The sequence below is a fragment of the Tamandua tetradactyla genome, chromosome 16 (genome assembly GCF_023851605.1).
Source record: "Tamandua tetradactyla isolate mTamTet1 chromosome 16, mTamTet1.pri, whole genome shotgun sequence".
Taxonomy (NCBI): domain Eukaryota; kingdom Metazoa; phylum Chordata; class Mammalia; order Pilosa; family Myrmecophagidae; genus Tamandua; species Tamandua tetradactyla.
In genome coordinates, this window is record NC_135342.1 from 18,176,040 (window position 1) to 18,197,581 (window position 21,542).

General features: G+C 55.7%; 3 protein-coding genes across 6 annotated transcripts; all 3 read right to left on the reverse strand.

Annotated features, from left to right (window-relative positions):
* Positions 1-1,138: 1,138 nt before the first annotated feature.
* APOC1 (apolipoprotein C1) lies at positions 1,139-4,261 on the reverse strand. 2 transcript variants are annotated; one of them, XM_077133605.1, is made up of 4 exons: positions 4,188-4,261; positions 3,182-3,259; positions 2,564-2,711; positions 1,139-1,342 (listed from the first exon to the last, which is right to left on the reverse strand). In XM_077133605.1, exons 2-4 carry the CDS (start codon positions 3,237-3,239, stop codon positions 1,282-1,284), a joined length of 267 nt encoding a protein of 88 aa, XP_076989720.1. In that variant the 5' UTR covers positions 3,240-3,259; positions 4,188-4,261; the 3' UTR covers positions 1,139-1,281. The 2 variants fall into 2 exon arrangements, with proteins under 2 accessions (XP_076989720.1, XP_076989719.1); XM_077133604.1 differs by lacking the exon at positions 4,188-4,261 and adding an exon at positions 3,379-3,435.
* A 1,945-nt stretch (positions 4,262-6,206) lies between these two features.
* Positions 6,207-9,045, reverse strand: APOE (apolipoprotein E). 3 transcript variants are annotated; one of them, XM_077131489.1, is made up of 5 exons: positions 8,930-9,045; positions 8,107-8,168; positions 7,452-7,623; positions 6,586-7,138; positions 6,207-6,552 (listed from the first exon to the last, which is right to left on the reverse strand). In XM_077131489.1, exons 1-5 carry the CDS (start codon positions 8,992-8,994, stop codon positions 6,343-6,345), a joined length of 1,062 nt encoding a protein of 353 aa, XP_076987604.1. In that variant the 5' UTR covers positions 8,995-9,045; the 3' UTR covers positions 6,207-6,342. The 3 variants fall into 3 exon arrangements, with proteins under 3 accessions (XP_076987604.1, XP_076987603.1, XP_076987605.1); XM_077131488.1 differs by having other exon boundaries at positions 6,207-7,138; XM_077131490.1 differs by having other exon boundaries at positions 6,207-7,138; positions 8,918-8,988.
* Positions 9,046-10,705: 1,660 nt separating this feature from the next.
* TOMM40 (translocase of outer mitochondrial membrane 40) lies at positions 10,706-21,385 on the reverse strand. Its single transcript, XM_077131491.1, has 10 exons — positions 21,314-21,385; positions 20,944-21,223; positions 20,162-20,229; positions 19,617-19,709; positions 18,713-18,814; positions 18,527-18,632; positions 12,732-12,854; positions 12,518-12,594; positions 12,290-12,392; positions 10,706-11,320 (listed from the first exon to the last, which is right to left on the reverse strand). The coding sequence occupies exons 2-10, from the start codon at positions 21,215-21,217 to the stop codon at positions 11,181-11,183; spliced, it is 1,086 nt and encodes a 361-aa protein (XP_076987606.1). The 5' UTR covers positions 21,218-21,223; positions 21,314-21,385; the 3' UTR covers positions 10,706-11,180.
* Between the last annotated feature and the right edge of the window lie 157 nt (positions 21,386-21,542).

Genomic DNA, 21,542 nt, shown 5'->3' on the forward strand with positions numbered 1-21,542 from the left:
TGCATAATAATCTGCTTTTCATTTTTCCCTCTCCCTAGCGATGCTACTTTGCTTCCAGCTCTCACCCCCACAAATAATGCCACTGCACATCCTCCTCCACCGGCACGTATGTTTCTCAAGCGGGATTGCTGGGACCCAGGTGGCACAAATACTCAGAGTCACTTGGAGCTGCCAGGCTTCTCTCCATCAAGGTGACCCAGGTCCCCGCCCCCGTTCGCAAGGCGTGTACCCCAGTGCTCATATCCTCACGAACACCTGGCGTTTTGTGCCCTCCGCTTTCCGCAGGCGGACTAGGAGCTGAATGCACCTCTTTGTTGCTTTAATTTTATTGTGAGTTTGAGCCTATCTTCTGATACCAGTGTGAACCGCTAGTCCATTTTCTCTGTCCCTGGGTCTCCTGGACGTCCAACTCCAAAGCTTTTCTGGGACTTATACAAATACTAGGCCTTAAAAATAAATTGACTGGCTCCAAAATGCTAGAAGAAAACAGCCAGGTAAAAAATTACCAATGGTTTGCTTAAATAGGCACAGAATATAACCTTGAGCCAAGCAGCCAACCACAGTGCAATTCCTCATCTGAATTGTATTTAATGAGGGATGTGAGTGCATTTTAATATGTCTGACATCAGGGGAGGGAGGCCCAGGGCCGAGGGAAAGCTGAGTGGGCAAGGTGGCCAGCTCTACCCATAGGCAAGTGGCTTTAGCCTTTTGTGCCTTGGTTTCCTCATCTGTAAAATAGGAGCCGTGGCAACATCTACCTCACAGGGGCTCTGTCAATATTTAATGCATTATTATTTTTTTTTTTCGGATTCAGCATAATCACTCCTTTTACCAAATAGTATTAAGTCCTGGCACTGTGCCAGCCCTATGCTGGGCCAGGCCTGGAAACACCAGCTCCCTCATGGGACATACAGTCCAGAAGTGAGGGAGACGGATCTGTCTCCAGTCCATGAAGATCCAGAGCAGGCAGAGGTGGGCATCAGGGATGGCTTCCAGGAGGAGGTGACATTAGAGCAACAATCCTTAGCATCGGGCAAGTGGAAAATGCTCATTTGGTCTGAGTTCCTGTAACTCTTTCCCGAAGGCACAGCCCATACCCTGTCCCGCAGCCCCTGTCCCACAGAGAAGCACTCAGGTGGACTCTTATAGGACTTTATTAATGTTTAAGGAGACATGAGTCATTGTGGAGGGAGTCCTCAGGGCAGGGTCCAGGATGTGGGAAATTTCAGAGGCCTCTCCTTTGGCTAAGGACACAGAAGAGCAAGACGACCCTCCGGGTGATCAGGAGAAGGCAATTTTGAATTTCTCCTTCATCTTTTTTAATGTGTCTGTAAACCAGTCCCTGTTGGGAGACATGGAGGAAGGGTCCTTGGGTGCCATCACACCTCCTGCCAGGATGAACAAATCCCCGCCCTACCCCCTATTTGTCTTCCTGATTTCCCTGCACCTTATCCCCTCTTCCCCAAGAAAAGAGCTGAGTTCCCCACTGGTCTGTGGGCTTAGCAGGAGTACAGCACTGGGTGAATATGGCCCCTTGCCTCAGTTTCCCAGATGGACCAGAGCCCCTTGAAGTTGGAACACTTCACCCTGGCCTGGCTTTTGAGGTCTTCAATCTCCCACCACCTGCCTTTTTTCCAAGCCTACTCTTGCCCTAGCTCCCTCCTCCTCCAAGGGCTCTTTCTGGCCTCTCGACCTTTGCCCAGGCTGTTTTCTTTGTGTCAAAGGCCACCCTCTCCAGAAGTCGTTCCTGGCAAATTTAACCTTGCATATCTACAGATCCTCCTGCCTGAGGGCCTTTGCACTTACCTCCATTGAGGGACATTCTTATGGAGTTTCTACCTGGATGGACTTTCCTAACCATTCTGATCTCAATTTAAATGCCACCAACCCTTTTCCAACCCCTCCAAGTCTTTGGCCACCAGCCTGTCTGTTTATGGTACTGGGCTCTTTCTGCACTAATCTCCTGGATGGTTGGCTGGTTTATAGTTTGTTTTATCCCACCTAGAATGTCAGCTCCCTCAGGGCTGGAACTTTACCTTGCTCACTATTGTCTTAGTCCCCACATTGGAACAATTGCTGGCATTTAGCAAATGCTCAGTCAATGATTGTTCCCAATGAACAATTCTCTATCCTGGCAGCACCAAATGGATAACATGTCAGAACCTACTGAACATTTTCCAACGTGCCAAGCCCTCTGCAGGTCCTCCAGGTTACTTCTCTCCAATAAAAGCCATTTTACAGATGAGGAAACTGAGGCTCCAGGGTGAAGCCCCTCTCCCAGGATCATGCAGGGCATAAGGGGTCGACGGCAGTTCCATCAGACTCCCAGGCTGGGCCCTTCACCATCACCCAGGACCATCTCTGCAATGTGCCCAGGTTGCGAGTTAAGGGACCTGGCTACCCAGTCTGAGCAGCCCTAGCTGGCTGCGGGAACACGGGGATATGGTCGACTATCTCTGGGCCTCTGTTTTCCTCATCTGTAAAAGGGGGAGGACCTGGGCTTCTCCTTCAGGCTTCCCCCAGAGACACCCCAGCCCTCTCCTGCCTGGGGCAGGGTCCCCACCGGGTCTTGGCTGGAATGTCGCTGTTTTTGATGTGTTCAATGGCTGCCCGGGACTTGTCTTCCAGGGTCTGTCCAAGCTCCTTCAGCTTGTCGGGGAGGCTCTCCAAGGTCCTGTGGATGCTGGGTGCCGCCTGGGCGGGGGCTGGGCCTGCTCAGAGGATGGAGGGGCGGGGCGTGCGAACATTTCAGTACCGGGAAGCCTTACGATAGGATTCCAGGGATGGGGAAGGTCATCCTTGAATGTGATTCTAGGGGTTCATGGGGGTGAGAAACGGGGGTACTAGAGCGACCAGATGGGGCTCAAGTTGTCAGGGATTGCTTGACTCTGCCACCCCTCGCCACCTCCCAGGCAGCAGAAGCGGGCCAGCCAATCCCTGGGGGAGGGGAGCGTTACGTCATCGGTTGCTAGGGCTTTTCTGAGCCTATTCGCTGCCTGCTGGGCCGCTCCCGGGAGAGGCTTGAGACCCACCTGGCACTGGAGGGTGGGCACGCCATGGACTCTTAGGGGTCAGGGGAGCAAAAGGGGTCCCAGAGTTCTCAGGGGTGCCCCAAGTTGGCCTGTGCCCAGCTGCACGCTTCCAAACCCCCAACTCTCAAATCCTCCAGTTCTGCGTTTACCTTCCAACACCATCCACAGAGCCACCACCAGGACCGGGAGCGACAGGAGAAGCCTCATGGCGGGGCCGGAGGGGCACTCTGCAGGCGGAGCGGGGCGGGGGCGATCATGACCTCCCTCCTGCCTCCCCATTCATCCCCACCCCTCCCTTTCTTGCGCTTTTGGGGGTGGGGTCCCGTCCCGGGCTCTGAGCACTAACCTGAATCTGATGTAGGACAGCAGGGGTGGGAAATCCTGGCCCGCCCAGGGCCTTTATCAGCTGGGAAGGGGGCGGGTCAGGCTGGTCTCCCGCCCCCTGAGCCACCCCCTGGCCTCCTGCCTCCTCGTACCCACCCGCCTTTTCCTCTCTCTGCCCCTGGCTGTTCGCGGTTTGGGGGCTCAGAGGGGACCCAGGTGTGTCCTGGAGGCTGGAAGCCCCTTGCTGTTTGGCACTCTCACCCCCTAATTTCCCCGGCTGGGGGGTGGGGGGGCAGGAGGTCTTCAGACTGTCACAGGCCTTCCTCTCCTTTGGAAACAGCCCTCACTTCTTGTGGCTCTCTTCCCTCAGGGGTCTCCTGCTTGCTACCCATTTCCGGGGGTTCCTCAGTAACCCTGGGTGGGTCCGGGGGGCTCAGCCCCCCAGTTCACACTCTATGTCCCCAGGCCCCTGTTTCCACACACACATACCCCCTCCAGAGCTAGTCTCCTGGAATCACACAATTCTTCCTCCTGTGCCCCTGCATGTCTCCAGCTACAGCCCCACACTCCAAACCCCCAAGTCACCTCCCGCCTCCTTCAAGCTCCCCCTTCTCCTGCACCTGGGAAGGACTTACACTTCTACCAACGCTCTCTGGGGTCTTAACTTCACTGCCCTCAATCTCCCTTTTTGGGGGGAATGGGGTGGGGAGGTGTCTCTACAGCCTGTTAAAACTCCAAAACTTAAGCTTCAAGGCTTCCAATGTATGCCCTCCCCCCATCCATTCCACCAAAGCCCAGTCCCCCTAACCCCCTCCCCTGTAAACACTCCACCTGCTCCTCTGCGCTCTCCCAGGCAGCACTCCTAGGTGCACTTGGACATCCTTGCATGGATCCCGACCCCTGACCCTCCTCCCTGCCACCTCCACATCTGCCCCCCAGGGCTAGAGGCAGTCTCCTCCTCCTCGGCTGGCCTGGGGGCTGGGCTGCCTCTGACCTCCCTTGCCCCCTGACAGTTGGTTTGTCTTGTGCCCTAATCCCGCAACCACATGTGGAGGCCTGGCCTTGGGGGGTGGTTGTGAAAGGGCTGCACAGAGGCCGCCCTGGCGGGATTGCGACAGCCCCTGGTCTGGCCAGCTCAGCGCTTCCAGTGTGCGCGCCCGGGCCACCTTCCCAGACGTCTGCTGCCCAGCCCTGCTCCCCGCTCCCAAGAATAGAATGACAAACAGCCCCCAACTCAGCTACCAGCAGTTCTATTTTACAAATGAGGAAACTGAGGGACACCCAAGGAACATCCATCAGGTCAGGGAGGGGTTAAAGGGCGGAGTGTCTTTGCTCCCCATCTCTGCTTCCCTTCTGCGGCCAGTCCCCCACTCCTACCCCATGGCACCCACTGCCACCTCTGCTCCCCAAACCCCCTTCACCGGCTCTTGTTCCGCCCCCTAGAGCTGGCTGAGGCTGTGCTGAAGGGGCACCCCTGCCCCTGTGCTGAGATTTCTTCCTCGTCCAGAAATTTTTAGCAGTCTTAGGGGTCCTAAGATATATATGAGAATTCAAGATTCAGCTGTTCAATGGAACCATTTATTAGTTCATAGTGTTAGGTGATGTGCACCTCAATTAAAAAAATTTAAAAGATTCAACTGAAGTTGGGAGACATGCCAATGTACGCCCCTCTCCCCACCCCTGCACACCTGGTTGATATCTGGGGAGGCTGAAGCAGCAGCACCCGGGCCAACCCACCTAGGAGTCACTGACCCTCCTCCTCCTCCCTCAACCCTGTGGGTCATCTCAGGGGGTGGGGGGCAGGGAACCCTCCTCCACATAGGTGCTTAAGGCTGGCCAGGATCTGCAGTCAGCACAAGGACTTGGAGAAGCTCAGGCCTGGCCTGGGAGACACACGTTCAAGCCTGGGCCCATGCCCGTGGAAGCCTGACTCTCCTCAGCTGAGAACTGAGGGGGTGGCAGAGGGAAAGTGCCAGCAGCTCCCAGGCGCTTCATCCCCACCCCCCTGCCCCCCCACCTCCGCCACTGGCCAACCCTGCCAACTTCCAACTGTGTCTCCCTGGCCCCGACCTCCACGGAGTCTCCAGGAGGCCTGGCATAGGCCCACCCAGAGCAAGGCCACCTCGCCCTTCTCCCCCAAGGTTGATAGCTGGGAGATATAAGAGGCAGACAACAGGACTGGAGGAGAGGGACAGAATGAAGGTAGGGGGAGGGCAAGGCAGCTGGGCAGGAGTGACAGAGGGTCTTGCTTAGAGGAAAAGCAGGTTCGCCTAACATCGATGAGGAGGATGAAGGAGGGCAAGGGGGAAACGAAACCCTACGAGGGAGAGATAAAAGATAGAGGTGGAGGAAAACAGGAAACCAGCTCTCAGGGAGAGCAAGACAGAGGCCCAGAGGCCAGGGAAGGGAAGGAGGCAGAATCAGATAAGGCTGGACGGAGAGGGAGAATCGAGAGTGGATAACAGTAATAAGATGGCACTGGTCTCGGGGCATTTTGATTCATGAGTGTAGGAGGCAGGTGTTGTTTATTATGGGGACACAGGTGTTGTTTTTTATGGGGAAAGGGAGTCCTCCACCCCCACTGCTCAACATCACTCAGATGGTCTGAGTTAACAGCAGGATTTAACAGCCCAAAGCTGGCTTTATTCCAGAACTCATGTTTTGGAGACAGAAACAAAACGGAGGCCAAGATAAGAAAAAGGGAGAATGGAGAGAAGCAGGGACACACACATGGAGTCAGCCAGGCAGAAGCGCCAGGATGGGGCACCCCAAGGCCAGTGTGGTGGGGAAGGAAAGAGAAACCGAGGCTCAGGCTGTGAGAAATCACGACTGCATGCCTGGAGACTGCTGTGAAACTCCATGAATCTTTATTAGATTGGGGCCCCCAAGGAGAGCAGTGGGGGCAGAGCCAGGGCTCCCAGCTGGCTGAGGGGCAGACAGAGCCATGAGGCAGGAGTGGGGCGGGGTGGGCACAGCGCCTGGGCGCTCACTGATTCTCGCTGGGCAGGGAGGGGGGCGCGGTGGTGGGGATAGTGGTGGGGGCGGTGCCCACGGCCGCCTTCACCTTTTCCACGAACTCCGCCCACTGGCGCTGCATGTCTTGCATCACTGGCTCGAACCAACCTCTGAGGCGGTCCTGGAAGGCCTCGGCCTGCAGGCGTATCTGCTCGGCCTGCTCCTCCACCTTGGCGCGCACCTCCTCCAGGCGGTCGTGGGCCTGGGCGCGCACCTCCTCCAGGCGGTCGTGGGCCTGGGCGCGCACCTCCTCCATCTGCTCGCGCACCTCCTCCAGGCGGTCGCGGGCCTGGGCGCCCATCTCCTCCAGCCGCCCGCGCAGCCTCTGCGCGCGCTCTCGCAGGGGCTGGCCCACCAGGCTGCTCACGGTGGCGGCCCGCAGGCGGCCCTGTTGCAGCAGCGGCCAGAGGCGCTCGCGGATGGTGCCCACGCTGCGCTCGGCGCCCTCCTGGGCCCCCGCGCGGTACACGGCCAGGCGCTTCTGCAGGTCCTGGGCGTCGCGGAGCAGCCGCTTGCGCATCTTGCGCAGGTGGGAGGAGAGGCGGGTGCGCAGTTCGTCGGTGTTCTGGCCCAGCATGACCTTGACCTCGTTGCGGTATTGCTCCAGGCGGCCGCGCAGGTCCTCCATGTCCGACGCGAGCCGGTCCTGTGCCGCCTGCAGCTCCTTGGACAGGCGCGCCCGAGTCTCCTCGGCCACGGGCCCCAGCTGGTCATCCAGCTCGGACTTGTAAGCCCTCACCTCCTTCATGGTCTCTTCTATCAGTGTCCTGTGGGCCAAGAGGGCAGGCAGGAGAGGATGGAGAGTCAGGGTGGAGAGAGAGAAATGGGGAGAAAGACCCCCGCTGGGGCTGGGCAAGAAAGTGGCAGGCAGAGAACCCCCCAAAAAACGAAGGGGGGAAAGGCAGAGCGGGAGATACTACACTACAGGAGTCAAGCCAGGAGTTAGAGACGGAGGCAAGCAAGAAATGGACAGAATCCAGCAACCTCAAGAGTTGGTTACAGGAAGAGAGAGAAACCCAGACGTGAGAGTCCCCAGGGAGCCTCCCATCAGGAGGGTCCGGCGCCCAGGCAGGCACTCACGTCAGCTCCTTGTTGACCTGGGTGCTGCGGAGTTCGTCCTGCACCTCGTCAGTCATTGTCTGCACCCAGCGCAAGTACTCCCAGATGCGTCTCAGGGCTAGCTCCCAGGGCTTGCTGGGCTGCTCCTGCCCCAGCGGTACCTCCAGCTCCAGCTCTGTATCGGCCTGGCATCCTGTGAGGAGCAAGTTCACAGCCTGGTCAAAGCCCTCTTGCTCCCTCTGGCCCCTCCACCAGGTGCCTGGAACCCAGTGGCTGCTCCGCAAGTCCTCATGGACTTCTTTGGAGCAGTGGAGGGGGGACCCCGTGTGTCTCATCACTTGCCAAGCACGTATAACTGTCTTTGCAGGCCCCACGCAGGGCCATGCCAGGGGGTGTGGGGAGAGGGGTGTAGGGATGGAGAACAAACAGAATCACAGCTCAAACTATGTGCTAGAAATTGTTGTTTCCATTTTAGGGATGGGGAAACTGAGGCCCAGAACCAAAGAATAGCAAAGAGGCCTGAGACTCAGGCCTGCTCTCGAGCGAAAGACTGTTGAAAGAAGGGTGGGGGTGGGGGAGCCCAGGGCCTGAAGGGGGCAGGAGTAAAGGTAAGTATGGGAGGAGGAGGGGGAACCTAAGCAAGCCCGCCGGCCCCCATCCCACCAGGTCACCATACCTGCCAGGAGTGTGACCACCAACACAGCCCACAGAATCTTCATCTTCCTGTGATCAGCCAGTCTAGGGAGAGAGAGAGACTCGTCAGTCCCATCCCCAGCCTTGAAAGGCCGTGCCCACCCGCCCACCTCCATTATCTATTATGACCTAATCCAAACACGTTACCAAACTGCCTCTCCATTGTCCATGTGATTCCCCATTGTCTTCTCCCATCTCCTTGTCCACATTTAGGTGGCATCTTCCTCTCCCTGGGTTCAAATTCCACTCACTGCGCCCAAGTTCCATCTGTGTCCCAACTGTGCTTGCTAAACGTCAACACTGCATTCCTTGTTCTGCTTTCCCCTTTTAAGCTTCAACTTCACATCGAAGTGCCTTCTTGCATATATTAACTACTCTAATTCTCATTTTAAAAGCTTCCTCCAATTGACCCTCAAGTCATCCTGCCGCTACATGCCCAACGAATCCCTCCCTGGTAGGGAGATCTAAGGAAAAAGGTGGCACAAAGTAAGCACTCAAAAATGACCCTGGCAATTCATGGGATGTGGCTATGGCTCATCTCCTGGTTTTCTCCCCGCACCTCCTAGTCCAGACGGTGTGCCCCTGTGCCCCGCTTTGCGCTGGGTCCAGTCTCCCTGCCTCTGGCCTCACTGCCGGCTCCTGCTTCAGTCCAGACTCAGGCATGCAGTCACCTCCTCTACCCGAGCAGCGCTCAGTTTCCTTCGCTCCCCTCCCTGGAGACCAGAGGCTCCGGAGGTCACCAGCCCCCTCCTCCCCGAAGCCCTGAGCTGATCCATGAGTCCTACTCTACCCACCCAGCTTCTCACCGGCTGCTGAGTAACCACGTTCTTCTCCGCTCAGGCTGAGTGAGACTCAGGGATCCCAGACTCATCCAATTATAGGTCTCCCCCTGCCCCGCCCCTCCCCAGGGCCAGGGAAGGCTGGGCCAGTCCCCAGTCACGAGGTGGGCTGTTCTCTACGCCCATCCCACCCCCACCGGGTGGAGGAAGGAGGTGGGATTTGAAGGAGGTCCTGTGCCCCCCGACCCCCAAAAAGAGAGGCGATACCTCACCCAGTAACTCATGTGCCCTCTCCCATTCTGGGGCGGCGCTGGGCATAGAAGGGGACTGAGCAGGCTGTATCTCAGGGCACCCTTTCCCATAGATGGATGAATGCAATTTGGGGAAAGGGCTAGTGTGGGGCTTGGATTTCTGGACTGCAGGAGGACCTGGAAGGGTGGGGTCTTGGACTCTTTGGTGTGAGGAAAGAGGAAGCAGAGGGTGAGAAATGGGATAGTGAGGGGAGAGAACAGTGAAACATAACTGCTAAAAGCTGAAGCTAGAATGAAACCTGAAGTTGTCTTGGCTCTAGCTCTGCTGCCGCCCCAGGCACGTACGCGCACCTCTTTGAAATCCTGTCTCCTTCTGTGAACTGAGAAGTCAGCTCTTCCCTCCAGCACTGGCGCCATCCACGGGGCCCACAGCAGTAGCTGCCCAGCCAAGGGCAGTGGACTCTGGAACCAAACTGCCAGGCTAGAATCCCTACCCAGCCGGTAGCCAGCTGTGACCTTGGGCAAATGACGCGGCCTCTTTGAGCATCAATTCCTTCATCCCCAAACCCAGGAAATCTACACCATATTTTGATGACACAAGAAGCTAATGGTAGCTCTGGGAACAGCACCTGGCACATGTAGGTGCCACACCAGGGATAACTGCCAGGGCCACCCCCTTGCTGGCAGCCCTGTTATGTAAACCTGTTTCCCAAACAAGAAACCCGAGGCCCCGGGGTGACCGCACAGGAAGACTGCAGGGCTGGGATTCACTCCCAGCTTGAGGGGGTAGAGGCGCTGGATTCCTGGGGTCTTGGGAAGGGAGCCCTAAAGCAGGCCACGTCTCAGGTCTGTTTGCCCTAGTCCCAGAGAATCGGCAGGGAGGTGGCCTCTTGGAGTAACTAGGGGTCACCCTGACAGCCTCCTCCCTCAGAGCCTGGGGGGAAGGAGGGTTTCAGTACCCATCCAAGGGACCCGGGTGTTAACCTGAGGTCAGCATTGGCAGACTCTTACCCCATCCCCACTCTTTCACAAGCCGGAAGCTCAAGCCTTCAGCCCTCTATTCATGCTAAGGCCTAGGAGAGAGGCTCTTTTGCAATTCTAAAGCATTTCCAGTTGCTGGAATCCTTTGTGAAGCTTCTGGAAGCTGTGGTCTTGGGGAGAAAAAACCCAAACACCTCTTCACTTCTTGCTTTCTGGAATCTGCAGCGACCCTAGGTCCTGACTTCTGCCTGATTTGGAGACACCATGATCCCTATTCAGGGACAAAGCCCTACCCAGCCACTAACTAGCAAGGTTAAGCTGAGTGAGTGACCCCAAGGCCCACCCTCCCAGGGAAGGAGGCCCGAGAAGTCTTTGGCCTCGACGCACAAGTCTCGGCAGGCTCTTCCCATGCCTGAGGAACGAAGCCATCAAGGGCGAATCTGGTGCTGGTGTTGCATCTCCGGCACACGGCGCTCTCCTGCAGCCCCCTCTACTGGCAGGCCACGGGACTGCCGGGCAAGTGGCTGCAGGGTCCCCAGACACACACGTAGGAAAGCTGAGGCCTCCCAGCTTGCTTTTTTTTTCATGTATATTTTTTGTTATTTTTTCTTTTTTCTGTAAAATGTCCCGTTTCTTCCATAACTTATAAACATGATTTATACTGAGGGGTAGGTGGGAAATAAGTGAGGGTGGACTGCCAGGGATGGGGAAGCTCCTCTTCTTGTTGCCCCCAAAGGATGGGCCCTGGGCCCTTTAGGGGGCGGAGACACCCCGACATTCCTCCCTGAGGTTGTCCAGCCACTTCTGCCCCTGGTGCTCAGAATCCCGAGCTCCCCTCAATTCCAGAATCCCTCTGGGACCCAGGCCCATCAAGCACGCTGCCCCTGGTGCTCAGGATCCTGAAGTGCCCCAGAATCCCCTCCTCAGCTGCTGGGGTAATGGGGCTTCTCCTCTCCTCTGCCTCCCGCAACCCCCAAGGAGGGAGGGAAGGGAGAGGGAGGGGGATCTGAAGGAGGAAGGGCGTGGAAGGCGGGGCCAAGAGGGGCTCAGCCGATGGTGAGGCCAAAACCACACTGAAACTTGTTCTTGCGGTGATTCAGGAAGGCCCCAAGTGCCAGGGTCAGGGGCAGCGGCGGGAGCTTCTTCTCCAGTGTGGCACCCACAATCCAGTTGCTGTCTACAGAGCCTGTGGAAGAAACAGCTGGGGTGAGAAAGATGCCACTTCCCATTGTCCTTCCGTAGTCATATTCTAGGCCACCAGCCAGTCCGAGGCTGCACCTGCCACCTGAAGCCGCTTCATGTACCCCGAGCATGCTTCACTCCTGGCTGTTGCTGGCTCTCAACTCAGTGACCCCCTCCTTGACCCCTCTGGGCACCCTGCCCACTCTGGGTCCACACTATCTAGGGCCAGGTCTGCCCTTTCCCCAACAAGCAGGAGTCCAGGGAGGCCTGAGCATGGTTATGGCAGTGTCCCTGGTACTGCCCAGCTCAGGGCTGAGCACAGAGTAGGCGTCCAATGAGTATCTGTTTAAAAAATGATGGAGCTTTCCTCCAGGGATGGAGCACCAGGACTCTACAAGCTGTACAACTGACAGAGCTGTCTGGCCTGGGAAGCAGAGGTTATAACCTATTTAACGGAAAGAATTCAAACCTGGGCCCATGATACCAAGCTGCATCCAAAAGGACAGTCAAGAGGCAGGCAGGAAAGGCTGGTTTTAGAAGCAAAGAAATTTCTGGACCTCCTAGCCACCGTGACCCTCGGCTGACTGGTCAGGCCCTCCAGTGTGGTTTTTACCCATACGAGATTGGAGAACCACCAGAGTTCTGAGACGAAAGATTAAAGGGCAGACACTGGGGCTAAGTGCCAGTCGATGACCAGGGGTGATGATCAGGGTTGGATGCTCTGGGTTTTGCCTTCTTCACTTATGAAATAAACCCAGAGGGCCATGCACACAAGGGAAGGCTTGCCCGCCGGGGGTGCGCAGTAGGTGTGTGGCCCCAGCCCCCTATCTTCCTAACTAGCATTGCTGGGTAAATCAGAAACACAAAAAAGTTTCAAAACACAAGTCCCACATCCTCTCCTTCGGCCCACACAACCATTCAGAGCTGAGTCACCTCTTGTCTGTTTTCCATGAAGGGAAACTGAGACCTGTACCTTTGAAGAGGAGGTTGGCCTTGGGCAGGTCCAGCTGGTACCCGAAGGAGACACTGGTGTCCTGCATTCTCGTGCTGGCCTCAAACTCCACGCCTACTTGCAACTGGAAGGTCCAGGGGAAAACACCAGAGTTAACTTCCCAGGTTGGACTCCCAGCCCCGGTGCAGCTGTCCCTGGCAATCTGAGTCCAGATACCAGGGCCCCACAGCCGTCCCCAGACCAACTTACCTGGTCGCTGGCTTTGTGGTAATATGTTGCATGCATTCCAGCCTGGCCCAATGTTACTGTTGCCAGCCAGTTGTTCACTGTAAGACAGCAGGGTAGGGAGTGAGGGGAGGTTACTAAGGGGACTTGGGGGTCTAGGCATCCAGATCCTCCCACCTCAGACTCAGGAATCCAGGTCCCCCAGCCCCCAACTCCTACCCTTGGGCCCTTGGCTCACATGTGTACTTCCCAGCTAGAGACATGACGGTGCCCTCCTCCCCAGGCCGCCGATGGTACACCAGCTCTCCGCCCAGGGCCAGACATGGCGTGATGCTCTGGAGGTAATGGGCCACGAGGATTCCTGTGGACAAGATGGCAAGGCATGACCTGGGTGAGATGGACAGTTACCAGCCAGCCAGGCATCCGGGGCAGTTGCATCCCCAACTCTAGCCACAGTAGAGTTCTGCTCCAGGAAGCCTTCTGGCTTCCCCTGCTGGAAGGCACAGGCCTGTCTCCAGCTCCACACACCTGCTCCTTATTCTCAACCCAGTTGGGCAGTGCCCACAGCCCAGGGCTCTGCCTCCCAGGCCCCATGGAGCCCTGTCGAGTGTGCACAAGACTGCAAGGCCAGCAGTCCTGTCCCAGCTTTTACAGAAATCATGGAGGCGGAGGGAAGGGCAGAGGCCAGGCTTCTCCACACCCCCAGCCCAGGCTCTGAGGCACTCGGCCTTTGTGAGGCAGGAGAGTAGAGGCATCAAGAGTACATACCCAGGGCCCAACCATCTGGGTTCAAATCCTGGTCCCACCACTGGCCAGCCCCTGGGTCGCTTCCCTGTCTGGGGTTGGGGGGACTACTTCTTGGGGGCCTGATAGAGATTAACTGAGTGAGCACATGCCTGCTGGGCAGAACGGGCCTTGCATATGGGAAGGGCTAGGCTGGCAGGATTCCTCGCCACTCTGAAGCCTGAGTCTGGGCTCTGCTGACCTTTAGCAGTCAGGACAGCTCTGAGGCCTTCGTGAACATCTGCTGAACAAATGAATCTCCCTCTGTCACTGGGCTGAATCCCTCAAGTCCAAGGCCTGAGACAGAGTCATTTCTGTGCCTCTGGAGCCCAGAAGAAAGCAAATCCCACAAATGCCACTTTTAAGAGGGGAAAGAGCTGAGGAAGAAGAGAATGGGAGATGCAATAGGGGAAAAAAAGACGACACAGAGATAGGGAAGCACAGTCAGAAAGAGATGGAAAAGGCCCCTAGATTTCCAGGGAGAAATCCGCAGAGACTGAGTGGACAGAGGCAGGCTCAGAGATAGTGTGATCAGCAAGAAAGAGGAAGAGTGGAGGAAAGAGGAAGGCAGTGTTGGGGAGGGAAACAAGGAGGCAAAGGGAAGCTGCGGCCAGACAGAGCAGAGGCGTGAAGATGCTTCCCAGACAAGAGAAACCAGAGGCCACAGGAGGGCCAGGAGGGGCTGAGGGAGGTGAAGCGTTCATAGCCAGGGCCCTGGCAGGGTCTTTCCTCTTGGGAACCAAGGGGTGTGTGGAGCCCAATCCCTAGAGTCCACGTGAGCCAACTGGGGATATTTCTTCCCCCGATGGGTAAATGATACAACTCAGTCCCCATCCTACCCAAAAGAGCTGGTTGTTTAACAGTTATCAATTTACCAGTGGTTAGGATTAATCTTACTTGGTCAATTGAGGGGCAAACTGAGGCCTGTTGAGGGAAAGGTGGCTGTCAAAAGTTATGCAGAGGTTGGGACTTAAACTCAGCCTATGGTCTCTCAGCTCTGGCAACTATGGGACCGAGGGGCATGAGACCCTTGCCACCCCAACCAGCCCCCCCTCCATCTCCTGATAACTGTTTGCCCCCTCCAAGCACCTTATACACAACCAGTAGAGGATTCTTGCTAAAGCAGACCTGACCCTGCTCCTCCCTACTCAGAACCTGCCATGGCTCCCCAGTGCTTTGCTACAACTACAGCTCTATGTGGCCCTATGGCTTGGCCTCAGCGTCAAACTCCCACCCCCACCCCACTTTGTGACAGCAATGCTCACCTCAACACTCTCTCCCTGGGCCTCAGCACAAATTGCCCATTGTGCTGGGTGAATCCTTCCCAACGTTTAGTCAGTCAATATTTGCACCTAGTTATTTCCTGAATCTATTTCCTTCCAGCACTGTCCCACCATCACCCTGGATCACACTGCTGCCTGCTCCGTTTCCAGCTTGTCCCCATGGCCAACGAGAAACCTGGTCCCCTTCAAGACCCACAGAACCTGGCTCATTTTCATCCCACATGCCAAAAATCCTCTGACTGCCCTGGCGTTTTGCTGTTTCTCCAGCAGCCTAAGTGCAGTCCTACCTGAGGGTATGTGTGGGCCTCTGGCCCGCCGCCACCCTCAGGCCCCTGCTCAACCCTTCCCTCTTCAGAAGCCTTTCATGAGCATCTCACTGAGAACTCCTGGGGCCATCATCACCACCCATCACATTGCTACATTTTTCCCTGCAGTATTGATCTGTGTGTCTTCTCCAGGGGAATGTCAGCTCTGATGGCAGGGACTTTTCAAGCTGGAGCAATTGTGTCCTTCAGGTGACACTCAGTAGTGTCTAGAGACACTTCTGTCACAACGAGATGCATATGTCTGTGCTGCTGGCATTCAGTGGGCCAAGGCCAGGCTGCTGAGCATCCTCCAATGCACAAGACAAGTCCCCACAAAAGTCACTGGCCCCAAATGGCCACTGTCCTTAGCGCGAGAAACCCTGGGTTCACCTCATGTGCAATTCTAGCACTTAAACAGGGCCCGGCAGCTCAAAAATACTCAGCAAGTATGTGTTCTATGAGCAGAGGAATCATACAGGGCCAGGAAAACCCAGTGAATTCAAAACCACGTGGGAAAGAAAGAAAGTGAGTCTTGTCTCTAACTCTACCTTGCAAGTTTCTAGACCAGGGAACTGGAAACAGGGCAGAAGTAGCAGGAGGTGGTTCAGGCTGCCACAGCCCTAGCCTCTGCCCTCTGAAATAAGGATTCCCTGGGAAGTGGCCTGGGACACTCAGGGTAGACACGCAGGTGGGGAAAAGCACTAAAGGGAAGGTGGCTCCTTGCTCAAGCTGACAGAAATTTCTGTCCTTGCTTGACCATATCACACTCTCCAGGCCTCCATTCACACAGTGGCCTCCTCCTCTTTTCTTCACCCTCCCTCTGACCAATACTCCTTGTGTCTACATGCCATTATTTTAGAGAAGCTGTCTGTGCCACTGCAGGCAAGACAAGGTCCCCTGTCATAAGCTTTTCATGGCTGCATGAACTCTTTCTGAGTAAGATTTTTCACAAGAGTAAATTACTTCATTGTAGATTATTTGTTCATAAGCTCACACTTTCCTCAGGGGCCTGGGAACCCCTTGAGGGCAGGAACCCCAGCAAGGCCTTGCTCAGAATGAACCCAAAGAAGAGGCTGTGGGGAGGAAGCCTGGTCAACACAGGCTCTTGAGCTAGGCCTCAGTTCAAATTTCAACTGTGCAATCCTGGGCAAAAGACTTCACCCTGGGTCTCAACTATACATCTGGCCCTGCACTAAAGACCAAAGATGGGCTTTTCCACTGACTCTTTCACCTATAAGGTGGCCACACGGCAAAGGTTATCATGCCCACAAGGCAGGGAAACTGAGGCCCAGGGGGTAGAGCCACTTGCCTGAGGTCACAGGGCTGGCTGGGGGTGGAACCACCTAGCTCCAATGTCTGAGCTACTGGGGAAGTTATGTGAGCACCCAGCACAGGCCTGGGAAGGGAGAGACACCTTTAAGAACCAAGTCAAAAGCAAACAGTGACCTGGGGCTACAGGGAAGAAGGCACTGGAAGCCAGCGTTGGGGAGCATACAAGGACAAGGTGGCCCAGGCCTGCCGAGGTTCTCGAAGCAGGGTGCCCAGTGCCACAGAGAAGAGCCTGGACTCTGGGGTCCAACTTGCGGTGTGGCCTTGGGGCAGTTGTTTCCCTCTCTGGGACTTGGTTTCCTCCTCTGTAAGAGGGGATAATGGCAGCAGCTCTCTCCCAGGCTGTTGGGAAAATTCAACGAGCCATCTTCCTCACCGCTCTATCCCCAGTGCCTGGAATGACTGCATGGAGATGATGCAGCTAAGGGGCCTAGGGTCCGACGGAGAGGATGAGGTCAAAAGCGGGGCCTGCTGTTAGCGTCGCTCACTCCTTGGTGCAGTGAGTATTTTCTGAACACCTATGGTTCCGGCCATGGTTGCAGGCACTCGGCATACAGTGAGAGCAAAACAGGCAGGTCTCTGCCTGTCCTCAAAGGGCTGACAACCTAGTGGGGAAAAAAGGCAACAAAGAGCAAGACGACTTCAGAGGTAAATGCTACAAAGACCAGGAGGCTGGGTGATCTGATACAGTGCCAAGGTATACAATGCTTTCATCTTCTGTGTGTGAGTGTGGCATGTGAACAAAACACAGAAGAACTTGGCCATGGCAAGACCAGAGGAAAGAGTTCAAAGGAACAGGGACAGCACGTGAAAAGGTCCTGGGGGTAGAAAAAGGCAAGTGTAAAAAAAGCTCCTGTGGGCACATGTACTGTGTGTGTGACAGAAGAGTATGTGATGCTGTCAGGGGTCAGCAGGGGACAGAAAATTCCTCGGCTGGCCCTCTCCTCTGAGAAGTCTCCCTGGACTCCTCTTCAGGCAGAAGTGAACACTCCCCCTGGGTCCCAATCCTGAGGCAGCTCTGGCCTCCTGCCTTCACAGACTCACCCCCAAGAGCCCAAGAGCCCATCCTTCATGACAGAGCCAATGGCAGTGCAAACAGACATGAACCTGGGCACCAGCAACTCCACTCTTCCAATTGCTCAAGCCAAAATCTCTGAACTCATCCTGCCCACCCTCCTTTCCCCACATCCAATCCAGTAGCAAATCCCATTGGCTCCGCCTTTAAACTATACCCAGGATCCCACCACCTCACCCTCGTGACTTCTACAATAGAACCCCCTGTAGTCTGCTCTGCATATGGCCACACATTAGAATCTGAGACAGACCATGTCCCTCCCTTGCTCAAAGGCCTCCAGAGATCCCTAACTACCACAGGGGAAAGGCCAGAGCTCTAAACAGTCCTCTGTGACGTGGTCCCACCATCTCACTTGCTTTGATCTCTCCCCCATCCTCCTCCATGTTCCCTGAAAACACCAGGGGCTGTCTTGCCTCAGGGCCTTTGTATTTGCTGTTACTACAGGCTGAAAAGCCCTTTCCTCACATTATCTGCATGTCCGTTACGGTCCCCTCCTTCAGCCTTTGTTCAAATGTCCCATCTCAATGGGGTCTTCTCTGAGAACTCTACCCACTCCACCTCTCTCTCTAATTTTTCTCTCCATCCTCCATCACCTCACTTTTTCTATTTAGGTACTGCTTACTCTCTGTCTGTCTCACTGGAATGGAAGCTTCCAGAGGGCAGAGACCTCAGTCCCCTTGTTTACTACAGTTCCCTCAGGGCCTAGAACACATACACTACATACTCAAGGGAGAGGCAAGTACAGACAGAGTCAGGCAGTCCCTGTTGCCACCCAACCCAAACAGGAATTTTCCTAGTTTCCAAGACGAGGTCCCCGTCTTGGAGCTCGTATCTGCAACTATGTATACATGAAGCTGGGACACCCTGCGACCTGTCCTGTATTCCAAGGTGACCCCAGAGCCCCACCAGTTATAAGAGCAGCTCACATTTACCCAGCACCTATTATAGACCTGAGACCATTCCCAGCTTTTCACATGTGAACTTATATAACCTACTTCACAACCCTATGAGGTGGCCCAATTTCACAAATGGGGAAACTGAGGTCTGGAGAGGTGATGCCTAAAGTCAGTTAAGACGGTGGAAGAGTGGGGATCTGAACCTGCACTTTACCCACTACATTATGTTGCCAGATGTGTCAGAATCACTCCTGGCCCCTGGCTGTTTCTTGGGTGCTGGCAAAAAAAAGGCTCACAGAAGGGAACAGATTGGCTGGGAAACCTGGGTTTTGTGATCACCCTCTGAGAACTACACCTCTTACCTGAGCCCACCAGGACGTCTGGGTTCCCCAGGGTGACGGCCGCCGTGAAGTCGGAACCCCGGTACTCCCCGTCCACCTGCCAGTTCACAAACTTTGATTGCTGGGTCTGTGGGGGATACAGGAGAGCATGAGGGTGACCTGGTACTCAGGGTGGTCAGGGAGCCGGTGGCTCGATCCACCACTCACCTGAAGGGCCATCTTGGACCTAAGGCCGGGGCCCAGCTGGTGAATGACCTGGGCATTGAGGCTGCCGCTGTTGTCCATGTCCCCCACCAGCACAGGGAAGGCCTGTAGGGCAGAGGGCAAGGTTAAAGGTCAGGGCCCAGCATTCTGCAAATACCTGTGAAGACTAAGGTCAGAAAGCCTCTGACTGAGGTCTCTTCCTCCAAGAAACCTTCCCTGACCACCTAGTCTGGGTGAAGTTCCCCCTCTAGTCTCCCACAGCTTTTGGGTTCCCCATCTCAGCCCTACTATTACTTTCTAAGGATAGATCTGTTCCCCCACTGGGATGTGAATCCCAGGCTAGGGCTGAGTCACAGCTATGTCCCCAGCACTGCCCAGCATGGGGGCTGGGCACAGAATAGGGGAACAGTGGTTTGCAGGATAAATGAATGTAAAGGGGAAAAGTTAGGATACTATGGTCAAGGGCTTAATTCAGTCTCCCTTGCTTTGTCCTGCCCCAGCCTCCCTCCAGACCTCTAATTTTGCCACCCAGCTGCCCAAATCTAGTCTCTACAAAGTGGCATGAGAGATATTTCTAAAGTACAAAACCATAAATCCAATGACATTTTTCCCTCGTGCAAATCTTCCCATGTTCCCCTGGTGCTCTCTAGAGAAATCTAAATGCCTAATGCGGCACTCAAAGCCCTGCATGATCTACAGCCTGGTCCTGCCCATCACCCAGCCCAGAGCTGGGCAGAGAGGACATTCTGCTGGTTGAAGCAAGCTTTGGAGAGACCCAGTTCCCACCTCCCAATTCCCACAACTCTACCAGCAGCTCTGATCTTCTGATAAAGCATTTTAGCCTAGTTTGTGGTTACATATTTGTTAAAAAGAAGATACAATGAATGAATGACAGTAGGAAACTCACCTCTGTGGGACTCAGCTGCTTTGTCCCCACATATGTGACGCCAAAGTGGTAGTTGGATTCTCCGATTGTGCTGAGAGCTACTGTGTGGTTCACCTAGGAGAAAAGAGAGGCCGGCAGGGAATGAGAGCCTGCTCCCCACGAGAGCTCCCCTCCAGCCTATGATGGGGGATACTTGACAGTCTGGCTGCTTAAGGGCAAAAGTGATGGTTGTGGGTCCCCTGGGTTGGACAGGAGATGAAGACTAGGAAGCACAGCTGGGTTAATTAGACTCAGACTCAGAGAAAGGATGTGCTGGAGGGTAGGCTTACATATCTGGTACTTCATTCCTGTCTAGATGTTGCGGGCTGAGTAGGGATGGGAGAGCTCTGGGTTCTGTGTTCCACAGCTCTGCCACTGTCCCTACTGAGCAGTCAGCCTAACACTGTAAGTTTTTTCAAGCACTAAGGAGGCCCAGCCCCTTAGGGCAGAGTAAAGGGGTTGTATGTGAAGATGCAGGGGAATGGCTGGGATGACCCTTGGAGGGTGAGGGCACCAGGAAGGCTCACCTGAAAGTGGTTACTCAACCCTTTGTTGACTGTGAGTTTGACACCCTCCATCTGAATGGGAAACAGTTCTGGAGAGAAGAAATGCTGTCACACTCCACCCTTACACTCACACCAACTCTTGTCCCTTCCTTCCCAATGCTCCCCAGATCTCTCTTCTCCAAGCACCCCCAAAAGGAACTCACAAAGTTTGCCAACAAGTAAAGAGGCAGCACTGTATACTGGAGTGGACCAGGGTCTTTACCTGCCTCCAAATCCCAGTGCCACCACCTGTGTGCCATTAAACAAGTCACCTATCTCTCCATACATCAAGCTCCTTATCTACAAGGTAGGGGATGGCTCACCACATGGAAATGTTGCAAGAACTTTATGAAATAACATACATGAATGCTAAGAACAGCGCTCAGTAAGTCTCCACCATTATTACTATTGGGATTATTCCAAGCCAGGATCCAGACGCTTTGGGTTCCACCCACCATGTCACAAGTGCTGACAGTGTGACCTTGGGCCTCAGTTCCCTCGCCCACCCAGAAAGTGGCTGTCTCGGATGCTCCCCCATGGCGAGTGGGGTTCCGAAGGCTTTTCCTACTAACCGGTCATTCCACCCGCTGTTTCCACCGTTTGAGCTTATCGTTTTAAGCCATCGTCCAACATTTCACCGATCGTCCCCAACATTAATCCTAAACCTCTACTAAGTGATTTCAAAGGTCCACGCCAATTCCCAAGGTCCCCAACGTTTTTCCCATTCCCCTGTCAGTCTCCCGCCGGGGACCCTCGCCCCTCACCCTTGCACTTCCGGTGGCATTCCTCAAAAGTGCCCGGGTTGGGCAGGCAGCCGCAGGCCCCGTCGTCTGCACCCTTTGCACCTCCGGCGGCGACGGCCCCGGGGTTCCGTTCCGCACCTCGACCCGCACCCGCTCCGGCACCCAGGCCGCCCCCGAGCGGCGGGAGCGTGAAGCCCGGCGGCGACGGTGGAGGCGGCGGCAGTCCCACGAGGGCGGGCGCAGGCGGCGGCGGCGGCCCAGCGGGCGGCGAGCTGGCGGCCAACACGTTCCCCATGGTCGCCTGCGGGGTGAGAGGTCAGAGATCAGGGCCCGCGCGCCCCGATCCCAGCCCCAAGCCAACACCCGTCCTGCTGGGAGCCCCAGTTCTCACTGGCTGCGGCGCCTGCTCCGGCCCGGGCCCCGCTCCCAACCCGTGCGCCACGCGCAACCAAACCCGCTGCCGCCGCCGCCACCACGATCGCTCCTCCCAACCTAGTCCATTGGTTCACAGCGTCTTGGACTCCGCCCACCAGCCTCAGGGTCCACCTGTGCTATTGGACTTTAGTAATGAGAGCCCCACCCACGTCTTTCAAACGTGCTTTTCTATTGGTCCGCGCTCT